At 38.1% G+C, this 16428-nt stretch overlaps 1 protein-coding gene across 3 annotated transcripts in view; it reads right to left on the bottom strand.

The window, feature by feature from the left end:
• The window catches only part of DENND5B (DENN domain containing 5B), a 154898-nt gene that overhangs the window by 85112 nt on the left and 53358 nt on the right, over positions 1-16428 (bottom strand). For 2 of the 3 annotated variants that reach the window (XM_081127140.1, XM_081127138.1), the window contains exons 2-3: positions 9058-9123; positions 5879-5988 (exon numbers count right to left, since the gene is read on the bottom strand). In XM_081127140.1, coding sequence (XP_080983266.1) covers positions 5879-5988; positions 9058-9123 — 176 coding nt within the window. The remainder of the gene's footprint in view (positions 1-5878; positions 5989-9057; positions 9124-16428) is intronic. The other variant, XM_081127139.1, reaches the window with a different exon arrangement.

The following is a 16428-nucleotide window of genomic DNA, read 5'->3' as shown; positions in this document are numbered from 1 at the left end:
CTTTCATCATAACAAGTCAATGAGATCCTCTGCTGATATTATGAATGAAAACTCATGTGATACATTTACTATTGTCAATAAAGATGGTAGGAAAAATGCCCCGCTAGAGTGGCTCAGCGGTTGAGCATCGATCTGTGATCAGGAGATCAAAGTTTGATTCCCAGTGAGGGCACATGCCCGGGGTTCTGGCTTGATCCCCAGGAAGGGGCATGCAGGACACAGCCGATCAATGACTCTCTCATCATTGATGTTTCTCTCTTTCTCTTTCTCTCTCCCTCTCCCTTCCCCTCTCTGAAATCAATAAAGACATATTAAAAAAAAAAAAAAAAAAAAGATTGTAGGAAGAATGAATTGAATCACTCTTGCTCCAGACTAAACTCAAACTTGTTTAGCACAGTGCATAGCACATTTGTTGAATAAATGAATGAATAAACAAGAAAACAAACTTGAATGAATGAATGAACAAGAAAACAAACATGAATGAATGAATGAATGAACAAGAAAACAAAAACAAGAGCTAGGGAGCACAGGATCAGACTTAATTCATCTCTTGATTCAGTCTGTAGTTCTCTTTTTGCCTCAAGTAGGCAATAAAGAAACAGTGACCTCTAAAGTCAACATAAAGGTTTAATTTAATTGATAGGCAGCTTTCCTGACACCATAAACCACAAAATTACAGCTTAAACTGTTCTTGAACAGCTGCCAAATATTCCCTTAAGGGTTTGTAGCTTTCCTGAGCACACATTCAAACATTTACAGGGAAAGCTTGCCAAAAGTTGTGCTCAAAGTAAAGAATGGCTTTCTGCACTACAGATAACAGATGCAAGAATTCTTAAATTCTCTTCCTACATATAAAAAGAAGAAAGAATTATATTTCTAATCTGAGAACCATGAACTGGAAAATGCTATTGGTTTCTCATTTTTAAAAGAATAGTTATATGAATTGTCAGGTTTCTTTTTCCTTTTTAAAAAAATATTGATTGATTGATTATATGTATATATGGAGAGAGAGACATCGATTTGTTGTTCCACTTATTTATGCATTCATTGGTTGATTCTTATATGTGCCCTGACCAGGGATCAAACCCACAATCTTGGTGTATCAGGACGATGCTCTAACCAACTGAGCTACCCAGCCAGGGTGTCAGGTTTATTTATCAGAAAACCAGAGATATAAATCAAGATACTCACTATGGCATTCAACAATCTCTTGTTATCCTCTAATATTGCTATTTACTAACAATACCCCCTTCTTGATACCTCTCTCTCACAATATAACAACTAAAAATTAAGAGTTGTTCATTGTTGACCAGATTGCCGCTGGTAATCAGATAACTTTAGCCAAAGTGGGCTCACAATGCTGTGTACATCTCCTGGTTTGAGTGACCAAATGTCCTTACTGTCCCTCTGGACTCTTTCAGAAAGTTCTGTCTAGAATTTTAATAATTCCTTTTTCTATTTTCTATTGTTCTGTAATTCCTATACCCTCTCCCTTATTACACAAATAAAAGAGAAATTACTCAGAAAGCTCCCAAAGAGTTGGTCAGTTTGCCTTCCTTTCTTCTCTCCCTCCCCTCCTTTAATAACATTTGTTTTATACCATGTACAGTGGTACCTTGGTTTTGGAACGTCTCTGTTGGTGAGCACTTCAGTTTACGAATGCCGTAAACCTGGAAGTAAATGCTTCAGTTTTCGAACTCGCCTCGAAAGGCAAACATGCCACATGGCTTCCACTGAAGGCAAGATCCTGAGGCCCAGCTGTTGGCTGTTGATCCCTCGGTTTTCGAACATTTCAGAACTCGAACGGACCTTCCAGAACGAATGACATTCGAAATCCGAAGGACCACTGTATTGCGTTAGATCTTGATAACTCAAAGAAAAGTATGAAAATAATCCCTACTTCAGGGAGCTCACGGTCTAATAAGAAAGACAGACATACAGGGTGGGGCAAAAGTAGGTTTACAGCTGTTGATATGAAAAATAATGCAATTAATACTACGAGAATAAGCTTTGTGTTTTGCGTATTCACAACTGTAAATCTACTTTTGTCCCACCCTGTATAAACCAACAGTTACAAAATGCTGTGATCAGTGCTGCCATGGAGTGTGTTCAGGATGTTATAGAAAGAGAGAGGAGAGAAAACCTAGCTACTCCTGCTTAAGGGATGGTTTTGCAGTAGCGGTAACACCTGAATAGACAAGGATAGGGAAGGGAAGTACTGTAAGCAAGTAAACATTCTTTCATTTATTCAATGATCTGAGCCTCTACTCTGTGCAAACCTAGGGATATAGCAATGAATGTAAGTGTTTCTGCCCTAGCGGTGCTTGCACTATAGTAGGAGACACAGACTTGACAGCAAACTACATAATTAATTTAGTGCAATTGGGGTAAGTGCTACAAAAGGTGCAAGGTGCTAAGAGAACCTAAGGGGACCTGACTGAATGTTGAAAGGTGGTGGTCAAGAATGACTTCAGGTTAAAATGAAACCTGAAGGGTCAATAAGAATTCACTATGTGGAGAGCCTTCCAAGAGAAGCGACAGCACACGCAGAAGCTACAGTGTGGGGAATGGAAAGGACGGAGCAGGAGGCCAATTGGACAATTACTGCAGGAGTCCAGGGAGGACAGCTTGGTACTGTAGTTTGGACTATGGTGGGTGTGTAGAAACAGAGAGAAGTAGGCAGATAACTGACTCCATAGGGGGGAGGGTAAGAAAGTGAGAACTTTCAAGGATGATACTAGATTTTTGACTTGGGTAACTAGGGAGATGGAGATGGTTATACTGACCAAGGTTAGAGGGAAGATTGTGAATTCAGTTTGGGCATGCTGAGTTTGAGGTGCCAGTGTAATATTTTAACTGTGATGTTAAGAAAAGAAGTGGGCTCCCCCAGTAATGACTGAATTAGAATCCCATTCCTATGAGTTTACTGTGAGACACAAACTTAAACTTGGGTCAAAATGAGTGCTCAATTTCATTCTAATGTTAAACCTATTAATGTAACTAAGGGTTATCCATTTCAAATTCTTGCTGAGTCTGTGAAGCACATATAACACCCTTTTTCCTTTGAATCTTGCAAGATGGGCATCTGAATAGGTTTTTCCCAGCCAACCCTTTCTCCTTTCCTCTCTGCTCAACATTCCATTCCACTCATCTTCGTTATCAAAGTAAATAATACGTAAATTGTAAACTTAGAGCTTTATAGATTGTAAAGAGCTTTATAATAGTTATTACCCTTTTAATTGCTGGAAATATCACATATCAAATGTTCCATTTAGGACAGATAAACAAAACAGAATCTTTTTATTTCATATAACTCACTTAAAAGATACTAACCATATTTTCTTCCTAACAATTCCCAGGTTTACTACATTCTTAAGGATAAGATCCATCTACTAGAACATTGCATAAATAGCCATGGATGCTGATATAGAGTGCCTCAAAGAGATGTGAAATGGGGGAATGTCAGGGGAACATCAGCTCTATCTGCAATGCTTTGCCTCACTGAAGAAAGGTATGGATTTGAAGCAATGTGTCAGTGTTGACGTGTCTTAGTTCCGGGTGGTGGGTATAAGACTGTATGCTGTATTGTTCTCTGTTTTATGATACTTCCATCTTTCCCCATAAAAATCTCTGAATTAGCAACCAAAAGAGATATAAAAAGCAATGAATTCAGAAACAATTTCACTTGTCACTTATATATATTTTCTATTATATTTGCATTGCACTCATACATGTAGAATTTTTTTTATTTAAAAAATTTCATTGCTTTGGGGTACTTAATTTCTGTGTGAAATGAATTACCCTTATTTTGAAGCACCACTGTTGCTTGTTAGAGCAATGACTGATGTTACAGAAGGCGGTGGCTCGTTGGAGTGGGATTTTGCTAACCACAAGAACAAAGCTCTATATCTTTAGGTGGGAATAAATTATAGCTTCATACAAATGCACTTACTAATAAATCAAAGAGGAAATTAAGGGCAGTAAATCTATGACCCAAATGCAGACTAGTTTAATGGGATGCTTTTCAGAGATTTTCAAGGAGCACCAGCAAATCCTTTTAGATTTGCAGCAATAAACAAAATGCTGTGTGGTGCTTAACCATCAAAACACACACCTATGTGTTTATTCTTCAGAGGGAAACTTTGGCTGCTTATATAAAATAACCTCAGAGGCAAGGGGAAAAGAAAATAGCAAAGACAGAGCAAGGAAATGGAAAAGTACTTTAAAAATTACTGTTCTGCAGACACAGGCAAAAGCTATCACAAGTATCTCACTTTTAATCCATTCAAATGATTAAAAGAAAGAAAACACATTAAGTGTGGTATTGGGTTCCAAATGACTGTGGGTTTACACTGTAGTGAAGACCCTAGTTTTGGATACCATTCTGATTTCTCACAGAATAATTTATACTTTGAAATATCTCACTAAGTGTTATAATCTATTTACATTCTTATCGATTTTTCCAGTGCTTCATTTTCACACTCTTTTCTTTAATATTTTTCCATTAACTTGCTGGCAATAAGCAGCTGATAAATAATTTTTTGTCACTGCCATTTGTTGATGATTTTAGTCAGAAACTTGTCTGTGCTTCTCCAAGTCTCATAAATATAACAGTTGTGTCCTACTTAGTATCTATAGTTTTGTCTGCACCAAAGATGCAGCAAAATGGCATCTCATTATTTTGGTATTGGGTGACAGTTCGGAGAAATAAATACACTGCACTCTGTAATGAATCAAAGTACCAAGTGGCTTAGGCATTTGTCCTTAGAAAAATTATCATGCTACTTCCTCCTGGTGCAAGCCCAGACTGGAATGGGTTTACTGTGATATAGAAATACCACAAAGGTCCAATGTGACCCATATCATTTTGGGCAGGTCAAAACTAAGTTACATAGTTTTTCTTTGGGGGGGACAGCATGCTGGTGAGGGAAAAAAGCTGGTGAAAAAAATAATCTGTATTTAACCTCTGAGACGCCTACATAACTTTGGACAAGTAACTTAACCTCTGTAAAATATGAGTTAGAGTCCTCACTGGGTACATGTAAGCATGTATGTGAAGGTAACACACATGAAGTATCTGGCAAGCATCTACTAAACATATCCTTCCCTTAAAGTATCACATCATAACAGGGTCTTTTGGCTTTACCTTTAAAATAGAAAAAACCCTAAAAAATCCCAAAACTATAGCAATCACTAGTGTCTCAGTCCACCTTTAGTCATTTCTGTACCTATCAGGCCTGATCTCTGATTTGCTTACTTTGGGGCCCCCTGATTTTCATAATCACAGAATTCACAAATGTCTAAAATACTATCCAAACTTCTAAGCAGAACCCTCCCTGAATGATCTGAAAATTATGACCTACTTATGCCCAACAATCTCTAAAGGGACTTATAATCACCACTGGTAATTCATTTATTAGGTCAAATTCCTTACAAACAAATTCCTACTGTCTAAATGATGCACTGAATTTCCCTTCCCTCTTTGCTTTGTGAATATGATAATTTATAGGCCATCATACAACATTCCTTGAAATATGAAAACTGTAATCATACTCCTTCCATCAGGATTCCTACCAGGAAAACAAAGTAATATCACTGTTTATCAAAGCCACCTATGGATCAATTAATACAAACTCACAACAAAGCTTAATAGTAGGAAAGAAAACAGGCTTGGAGGGTCCCATTGTACAGTGATTTGCTATGGGGACCCCAGGCAAGTTACCGGAACTCCAAGTTTCATTTTTTTACATCTGTGAATAAGTATATTATTATACTAAACTGTATATTTAAAGAATTAAATAATGTAGAACATTCAAAATAGTCACTATTGTCATCTCAATAAAATAAAAAGGCTAAAGAGGAAAAGAAAAACACATACCATGTTCACTGCATCTTGATCAAAGGGGTTCCACTCTATATTCTGAGGATAATGGGCCAGAACCTTAGATTTGAATGTTCTTCTCAAAGGACTCTGGTCAAAATTTTCACCTATAACAAATAATTAACAATTAGCTAACATCTAGAATTTTTTCAAAAGCATGTCATAGTTTTATTTTTATTTTGTAGCTATACTGACTGATAATGTTGACATCTAATTCAATTTCTACCTCTAATAGTCTGCATTGTAAAATTCTCTATGGAAAACCGAAAAGAAAATAAACCTCAAAAACTGTTTAATAAGAGGTCTGCATTTAAGACTTTAGAATTTGAATTTTAAAGTCCTGGCTAGACAACTGATACTAAAAATCAGATAGGATAAAATAATCCTCCCTGTAGTATGTGATGATAAAAATATCTATTTGGTAACATTTAATTCATTAAAGAAACATCCTGAATCAAGCTGATCATACCTATGATCCCGAAATTTTGTACATAGACTGATCCAATGCTACAGTGCTCAAAGGAGGCGATGGGCTTACATTTCCACAAAATTCTCTGATAAATGTGACTGCATCTCTAGGTTTTTACAAGTAATAGAATTAACAGAATTATAAACATCAATACTAAGTTGTCTACTTTAGGAGGCAAAGCACATTAAACACACTAAACTCTGAAAATAGTCTATTCCACCCTAGCCAGTGTGGTTCAATTGGCAGAGCATCCTCCCGTGTACAGAAATGTCGCTGGTTTGATTCCTTGTCAGGGCACATGCCCAGGTTGTGAACTCAATTCCAAGTGGAGGGCGTGCAAGAGGCAGCCAGTCTATTTTCTCTGTCACATCGATGTTTCTCTCTTCCCCTCTCCCTTCCTCTCTCCCTAAAATAAATAAAAAATATATTTTAAAAAATTTATTCTAAGCCAAATTCATCACCTGTCAAAAATCTGGGAAGAAAAGTAGGCTATACTTTGATTGTTATATATAAGAAAATTTAATAATAGCTGTCAGCTAAATTCTTTATCTCCTTGACCAAATTAACTCCCATGAGACCTGTTATCTACAAATGCCTTAGTTTCATAAACTATTTTAATGTAGATAGATCTTAAATTCTCAATGTCAAAAAATTGAGAATGAGGGATGAAAAGACTTTATTCTGTCTCCTGTGTTTTTTGTACTTTTTAAGTTTACTTTTTTAAGCGTAAAACACAAACTGCTATAGCAAAAGACAAATGCCACTTACCAGTATTTATACAAGTAAAAATATCATAAGGCAATTTGTAAGTCATGCTTGGACATGTAGTCAAACTGTTTCCATTTTTGGTAAAAATACAAAAAGATGAATATTAAAACACCTTTTAGTGCAAAACTTAACAGATCACAGGAGGGTAAAGGCACACTCTAAAATCTTGCTGGAGACTGCAATATAAAATACCCAGGAGCTTTTTTGAATAAAGGCACATAATTTAAATAGATTCGTTGCAAGTAACCTCCTGTTTCTAATTTAAGTCCTTGGCTAATGATCATTTTTTGTTGGGCTCATACCTCTTACTTATTTAGGCAAGCAAGTCATTTCTGTATCTTTCTACCCCATATTTCCATCTTCTAAGAGGTGGAGTAGTGAGCTTTCACTTCTAGAAGACAAATGTCAAAGGCATCCCTAAGTAAAGTTTATCAGTTTTTGCACCATGCTTCTAGAGTGTGTAAACATCAAAAAGACAATGGGAAAAGGTGAAATGGTCCATGAGTCTATGTGTCTGAAGAAAAGAGGGTTCAGAATGGCTGATTTCAGGAAGGGTGAATGACATCTTTAAGCTAATACTGTATTCTCATGCAAACACTAAGATTTTTAGATTAGTCACTTCATTTTAAAAAAAGGTCACTTTTTACTTCATCTCAAGTCAGAGAAAAAATAAAACAGAAACTTCCTCCTGGTTCTAAAGGTCTATCTGCTGACTGTGCTATTGACACAGCAACAGGAGGATATCCTCAGAAAATATATAGCCATCAAGCAACACTCTCCTTCGCCCACCCTCAAATACCCAAGTGCTTGTTTTTATTATCCATGAATGTAAATAAAATAGGAAACACTGTGGGGCAGAAGAAACGGCACATATGCAGGATACAACTCCTTGAAACACTTACCTTTAAATGATTCCTGCCTGAGTTCAGCTAAAATAGTAACATTATCCTCATTCATATATCGATATTAATGGGACAGAAGATAAATCAGAAAAGTCACAACAGTGCCATTTTCAATATAATTGTTCTGTTAACTAAGGAACACCACACCCTTTGAGGCCCAATTAATCACCAGAAAAGAGAGAAGGAAAACCACCTCCAGAAAGAAAAAATTTCACAGAAACAAAAACCGAAAAAACCCCATGAAACAGAAACACAAATCTAACAAAAGAAAAACAGAACCACCACCGCCACCTCTCATTAGACTGCCAGGGGAGGGGGGGCAATGGGAAAGATCATTGCTACATATACAGCTGTCTTGGCAAATATTATTTTGAAGGACATCAGGGGAATAAACTATGTAGAAATTTTGGTAGCACTGTTAAGGATTTCTAAATGAGTGGATGCAGCTATTCCTACTAGTACCACCCAGAGAAGAAAATCTGGAGATGCCTTTTGGAGATGTGAGATGGGGGAACAACCTTAACTTCTCACATTGAGCTCATGTTTTAATAAATCTCTAACTTAGAATCTATTACTGGGACTTAGCAGGAGAAATGAATCAGTCTAAGGATTTGGATTCCCAGGAATTGGAAATTATATATAAGCATCCTTTACTTAAAATCCACTTTCAGATATCATCCTGAAATGAACAAGGATAAATTTGTGCAAATATTAATATAGTTTTCCCCACTACAATTATATATAAACTTAGTTTCAAGTAATAGTCAAGTAATCTCCCACTAAACCTAAGTTGCAATGAGGTCTTTCCTCCTAAAAATAATAGGACATATCTGCCAAGAGAGCTTAAAGGATCATAAATAATTTTTTCAAGGCTTGAAGCAAATTTGGTCTTTAAGAAAATTAGGATGCAGATGAGAGAACAGAAATACAAAACAATACCTATTTTTTGCCCAAGAAAAACTAAAAAAAGAAACAATTACGATGGGCTTGGGTGAATTAAAATAATGATTTCTAACACCTCAACTTTTTATTTTTACCTGAGGTCGTATTTGCAGCATCTTGGCTCTTGCCATGACGATCTGCTTCTAGCCATTGGTACAAAACTACATAATGTAACAGAAACAAAAAAGCTTTATGAACAAACAAACAAACAAACAAAAAAGCAAAAAAACTGACTTTGAAGAATGGAAAATGAGAATAAAAAAATTAAACAAAAGCAATTAAACATAAGACATTAACATCAATGGAATGCAACTTAACACCAATAGTATGCAGGTTATAAGCTATTAGTAATAAGAAAGCAAAGAGAATAGGTAATTGTATTTTATTATAATAAGTGAAGTGCTATTTAAACATCTGTAACAGTTATTCAAATGGAGAAAGGCACACATACTTTCCTTAATGCTAATCTGAAGAGAAATACCAGGAGGAAGCTGTTTCCATAGTCAGATATAACGAAATATGGTACTAAGACTAAATTAAAAAATATAACCCAACCTCTGCACACCTATCAGAATGGCTGAAGTCCAAAAAACTGACTCGCTGACAGGTATGCAAGTGACAGAACTCTCACAAATTGCTGGTGGAAATACAAAGTGGTACAGCCACTTTGGAAGACAGTTTGGCCATTTCTTACAAGGCTAAACATAGTATCATCATATGATCCTATAGCCCCAGTGTAATCTGGAGAAAAACATCAGACAAACTCCAAGAGGAGGAATCTACAATATACCTCAGGAGTACTTGTCAAAACTGTCATGATCATCAATAACAAGGGAAGTTTGGGAAACTGTCATAGCCAAGAGGAGCATAAGGAGACATGACAACTGACTATAATGTGATATATTAGATAGGATCCTCTAACAGAAAAAGCACATTAAATAAACACTAAGGAAATCTGAATAGAGTGGACTTTAGTTAACAATAATGTATCAAAATTGATTCATTAATTGGAACACATGTATTATACTACTAGAAGATGTTAATGATAGAGAAAACTACATGTGTGGATAGGGGATGGGGGTATGAAGACTCTGTATTACCTTCTTCATTTTTCTGTAAATCTAAAACTGCTCTAAAAACCACATCTGTTTTAAAAATTAAAATCCAATATTTAAGGTAAGGACAAAAGCATATAGTTATACCCAATATTATAAGTAGTCTACCTTTTGTAAGTCACTATGCAAGCATAAGCTGAAGTTTGCTCTTTACCAAGATTCCACTTAATCAAACTATCCTTTTAAGCACTAATAACTCAGAAGTGTCAACTTTTGGAGGGAAGTTTATGACAGTGAGGACACAGGCTATGAAAAAATTCACACTAGAGCTCTGTAACTGAGCAGCGCTGAAAAGTGTTAAAACTTCTGGATGTTTTTATGGGATACCTAAATGTCTACAACTTTCAAGCATCTTTAATGAGATGTCAGAGTCTCCATTAAAGAGTCAAATAATGATAATGCAGGGTCCTAAGAGCCAGGGAAAGCTGCCTATGGAATTCCTGAACTGATGGAATAAAGAAACTGAGTCATCATAAATGACTAAAAGTGCCCTAAAACCACCAAGGAAGTTACTTTGATCTTTAGGGACAGTCAGGACTGTGAACTGACATTCATCATCTGGGCAGAGACCAAAGCAGACAGACCTCTGAACAGCCCCCACACACATCTAGGTGTGACGAGCCTGGCTGAGGGTGCCCTGTGGGCACACAAGTCAGGGTGCTCCTCCGGGACACTGCATACTTCTGGGAGGCAAACAATTGTCACGGTACTAGCATGAAAGAATTCAAGAAGCAGACTGCACTCATTAAATACACAGTACATGTATTCCCTCTTTCTAGTTGCAGGAGTAACGACTACTCATTAGTGTAGTAGCTGAGTGGAGTAGTATTAGAACATGACACAAAATCTCCCCATTTGGAAAAGGAAGCATGAACTTTACAACTGATGCTAAACATCTCTCACAAAAATGAAACACAGAGTGGGGAAACTAATCCATTAACTGGTCTAACAATAGGCTCTTATCTAAAGCCTACTTTGCCCTGACTAAGGTGAAGACTCTTGGCTGCGTTCAGGGTATCACTAGGAGTATTTACCAATAGTTCCAATTACTTCAAAGGGCCCTTGTTTCTGATTTCATCAGAGAAAAGAAAAGAAAAATATCAAAGTCATTCCAGGTCAATTTACTGGCCAGTTATACAGAGAATTATACATAAGCAATGATGTTAGAGAACCAAGAACACTCCTCTCACTGTGGCTGGGAGCATGAGATCCAGCCTTTCAGAGGCTCCAAGCTTCCTCTCAACTGGCACTGGGAGCAGGGCCCCTACCCCGAGCTCCAAGCCACTGCAGAGGATTTCTACAGCCTGTGCATGGTGAGACCTGTGAACCTTGAAGCTGTTTCTCAGCCTGGGCAGCCCTGTTACATATTTCTTCACTTACCTCCTCTCTGAACCTTCTCACTCCTAGGGCCCCAGTGAGTTCCTTCCCTCGTTAACCATTTCCACAACAGACTACTTCTGACCAGGGTGTTTCTTTACAAAACAAGGCCCAATCTCACGATATTTCCCTATCCGCCTGTCCCTGAAGGATACTACGGAATCCTAGATATTTTAAAGAAAGTTTGCTGATAGAAAAAATGAACACAGACGGTAAGTTTAAAAAGTTAATTAATTTGCTGTGCCCTGTCCCTTTTTCATTTTGTTCCTCTTTTCTCTAAAGTTAAAACACATCACACCACACACACGCACACACATGTAATAAATGGTCAGAATATTCAGGATAACAAAATTTCCCCCAGTACTTTGCTAAAGGTGAGGGGAGGAAATAGAGAGCTCTGGATGCTGCCCATGGAATCCATGCTGAGGGGGCAAAGGGGTGGTGAGGTAACTTCTGCTTCGTATGTCCATCCACATAGGAATTAGCACGATCTGAGTTGGGAATACTGATCAGCAGTGAGTCCTACAAAACTGATTGACTAGGGAAAGAGAAATGGGTGGGGGGTATGTGGGAAGTTACAGGCTGGTAACTAAATGAACGGGCACAACTGTGACATCCACCTGCACACATGAGCTGTCATTATATCACAGTGAGCTGTCCTCTTCCAAGCAGATCCCCCCAGGAGGCACATTTACCATTTATTCTGATGCTTCTACCACTATTTAAATCATCTCTGCACAGGTAGCATGTAAGTAGAGACCTGATGAAGTAATAATCATCATGAAGTAATAATCATCATGGCTACCACAGAGTTTACTATATGGCAGGGTTAGTCTAAGTGCTCTGCATGTATCAACTCGTACCATCACCATAATTACTCAATGAAGTAGGTACTACTATTGTTCTCAGATATAGAAATTGAGGCACAATAAGGTTAACTAACTTGTCCAACGTAAGACAACTAGAAAATTCAAACCGAAGCAGTCTGACTCCAGAGTTTGTGCTCTTAATTCTACGTATGAAGTCACCTCAGGAAAAGATATTTCAGGCAGGGGAAGGAGCAAGTGCAGAATCCCTCAGGAGATATGAGCTTGTCACGGCTGAGATGTAGCAAGGAGGCAAACACAGAAGACAAGGTCAGAGCGGTAACTAGGAGCCAGATAAAACAGGGCACCTTGCACACAATGGTGAGAACTTTCGATTTTATGCTAAGTTATCGTGGGAAGTAACTGCAGTGTTTTTTTTTGTTTTTTTAAATTTTATTTGTTTAAAATATTACAGATGTCCCTTTTTTAAACAGAGAAGTGAATTTGTTTTAGAGGGATCACCCTGGCATCGGAGAGAACAGGCTATAGTGGGTGAGAGTGAAATCGGAGACCTATTAGGCGGCTTCTGCAATAATCTAGGCAAGAGATGACGGCAGCATGGATTAGGGAAGTAGTGTTAGGGTGGTGAGAAGTAATAAGATTCTAAATAATTCTGAAGGCATAAAAGGTATGATTTGCCAACAGATTAGATGTAAGAGAAAGGAGTTGTCAAGGATATCATGATACTACAGTTTTGGGTCTGAGCGCCTGGTTGAATGGTATGGCTAGTTACTGAAGAGGAACAATGGAGAAGGAGAGGGTTTAGGGGTGGAGGTGGAGGTGGGGGGGTTAGGGGGCTGGAATAGGAATTCAGTTTTGAGTATGTTACGTCTGAGGTGCCTATTTGATATCCAAGTGAAATTTTTGAGTAAGCATTTAGATATATGAATTTAAAATTCAGGGAAAGTCAGAAATTCAGGGATGAATATTAAATAGATGGTATTCACCACCACAGGGTTAGATAAGACCATCTAGGAAATAAATGTAGGTGAAGACAGGGAGGCCGGGATCAGAGCCCTAGGGGACTCACATAACAGTAAGAGGTTGGGGAGATGAGGAACTGGCAAAAAGGTAAATGAGAAAAAGCAGCCAGTAAGAGAAAACAAAACAAAACAGAAGCATGGTCATCATGGGAGAAAATGTTTTAACAAGGAGGGAGCTATAACATGGAAGACACTGTGACCTTAACAAAGAGGTTTGTTTCTGTGGAGTGGTGCTGTCCAAGACAGAACACAAGAGAGGAAACAGAGGCAGAAAGTACAAATAACTGAGTTTTGCTGGCAAGATGAGAAATGGATAATGCTGGAGGAAAATATGGGATCAAGGGAAACGTTTTGGTGTTTTTTTTTAAGATAGGAGATATTAACTCATTCAAGTAAATTTCCAGTGTGCCTACAACGTGCCAGGAACTCAGGACAAAGACCAAAGTCTAATTAGGCTCTGTGCATCCTACCACCAAGTGCAGAATACAACAGTGGAGTATTTATTTACAAAAATAACCTAACAATGAATCCAGATCTACAGTCCTCTGATAACAAGAAACAAAGCAAGTGTTTTCCTCTGAATCTATGCTTGCCATACTGTTAGCTAGGTAGCTGGATATTAATAAAGGAAGGAACAAAGGGCATCAGACATTACGCACAATAAACGGGGGAGCTGAATCCACCAATGAGTGGTGCTTGCTTTACTAGAAGTAACAGCTTCACACACTCCCCAGGGCACACTCCACCCTGGGGACCTAATCCCCCTTAGTGAGCAGGAAGGATCATTATGGGGGAGGAATAAAAACAGCAGGAGAGATTTTTCCACTGGGCTCATGCGCAGTAGGAGCCAAGATGGCATGAGGGAGGTGTTTTGGCTATGAGGCATGTGCAGTAGGAACTAAGACAGTGACCACAGAGGCCTGTCAGTCTTACCTGGGAAAACAATTGGGTTGGATAAGGGACACAGAGCCACCCACTGCCCAAGATCTAGGAAATGAATTGATTAAGACCCAGCGCCAGTGTGGGCAAGATTGGGAAGCCGATTGCTTAGTTTGAAATGACATTTGGTCTTTCTCAAGCCTGTGAAGCTTAACAAAGCTTCTCTCTTCTTTCTCCGGTAACGTGCACTCACCATTTTCTCTTCATAGCTACCATGTGGTCCCAGCAGCCACCAGGACTCCAAGCGTGGGCCTGGGTACAGCGCGCCAGCTGCAGGGCAGCAAGGAACTGAAGCTAAGCTAGCTGGACAAGGACAGGGACTAGACTGGACTAAACTAATGGCACAAAATGTCTGGACACTGGCCCTATTTCTGGGCCTGATGAAGACAAGAATTAACTGTTCCAGAGCAGATGGAGCTAAATCCACGACAGCACTTTGTGTTTACTTCAACTTCAATAACCCTTGTCACTGCTTCACATTCTCCCATACCTGGGTCTCCGGAACGCTTTCCTTGTGACTCTAAAAGAAACCCACTTCCACTGGAAATAATACTATCCCTTTTGTAATAAAATATGAAACAAGAAACAAACTTTAAAAGTCACTGAAGTATTTAACTGGTTTCACAAAATTCTCTAAGAGGAAATGTTCCATAATTTTTTTGGTTAATAATAAAATAAATACCACGTGTTCATCAGTGCTTAGTAAATGATTTTTATTACTCTGGAAAATATATAAGTGATTTTCAAAAAATTATAGCCAAGAAAACAAGGTTTTAGCTTTGGTTAGCTCTGGTTGAATATCTAGGGTCTAGCAGACTAGGGCAAATTACAATTTCTGTAAGCAAAGGTTCCCTCATATATAAAATGTGAATTATTTTATTACATTAATCACAACGCATTATTAATATTATTAGATATCTATCTTCTGAGATTTGCTTATCCAATTATTTGTGGGAAAGTATATTAATGCTATTATTCATGTTGCATTTTATCACACGAAAAACAAATCTTCCCCTATTGCTAAAGAACTTATTCTCTGCTACAGAGACTCCCAGAGAGCCACCTGTTGCCTTCAGGAACAAAAGAAAGTCACCTACCAATAAAATATTTATATCTGACAAGTAATACTACAGAGCCAGAGTTCTATGATGATTCAAACTGAAAATTTCTGCTGCATGACTCAAAGAAGCAGTTGTTTGCACAGAATTAAAATACACCTTTCCCTCCATTTCCATTCATTAATTTTGCTGACAGTACTCACACACACACACACACACACACACACACACACACACACAAAATTTATATAGGGAGTCAGAAACACTACTCAGGTTAGTTCACATAGGGGTACCAATTAATGTACCCAAGAAAACCACTTTCTTATGTATGTTTCCCCTTACTCTCTTAAAAAAAAAATCCTACATTAGAAATTCTCTAAAAGAAAGATATAAATTACAAGGTGGGGAAGAGGGTACATCTATTTTACTAAGGTTCCTGCCTCATGGTCTATGCAATTATTCTAACATGAGCAAAATAGGGCAAAACAATGTTAGTAACAAGATTCACTGGGGAAGAGAACCTTCCTATACAAATCAAGCAGAAACATTCTTCCAGCAATTACTTGAAGTTGTTCGTACCAAAATGCTCTACTGATCTTATTTTTGCTAAGCAAAAACAGCCTCTAAGTCTCTCTGCATCAGTATGGCTTTCAATTTTAATTTAAAAATCTAAAGACCAATATAGACTTTAAGACTTATCACTCAAGGGGAACTCAGGAGGATTGCAGCCCACATACACACACACACACACAACCCTACCAAGTTGGGGGTCAACACCTTCAATGTTCAGATTGAGAGGCTAAAATTCAAGACAGGCTGAGGAATTCTCCCAAAGTTACACCACTGGGAAACAACAGAAATGTGAAGAAACCAGGACCAGTTGCTTCAAAGCCCCATCTCCTCACTCCTGGATTGCTGCCCACAGGACACAGCACAGCTGCCATAGGGGATCTCTCCGAATTATAAAGCTGACTAGAACCCGTGTCCCTGCAGGAGTGAGGTCAAACTCCCAGGCCCCTCCACATCCACTCACAGAACTAGATTAACCTCTCCAGGAGCACCAGCACTGAGCAGTGGAGGGTATAATTCAAAGTAAAAATAACTTGAAGGCATAAAGCTCAGAATCGA

The sequence above is a fragment of the Miniopterus schreibersii genome, assembly GCF_964146895.1.
Source record: "Miniopterus schreibersii genome assembly, chromosome: 2".
Classification (NCBI taxonomy): Eukaryota; Metazoa; Chordata; class Mammalia; order Chiroptera; family Miniopteridae; genus Miniopterus; species Miniopterus schreibersii.
This window is presented reverse-complemented; position numbering and strand designations above follow the sequence as displayed.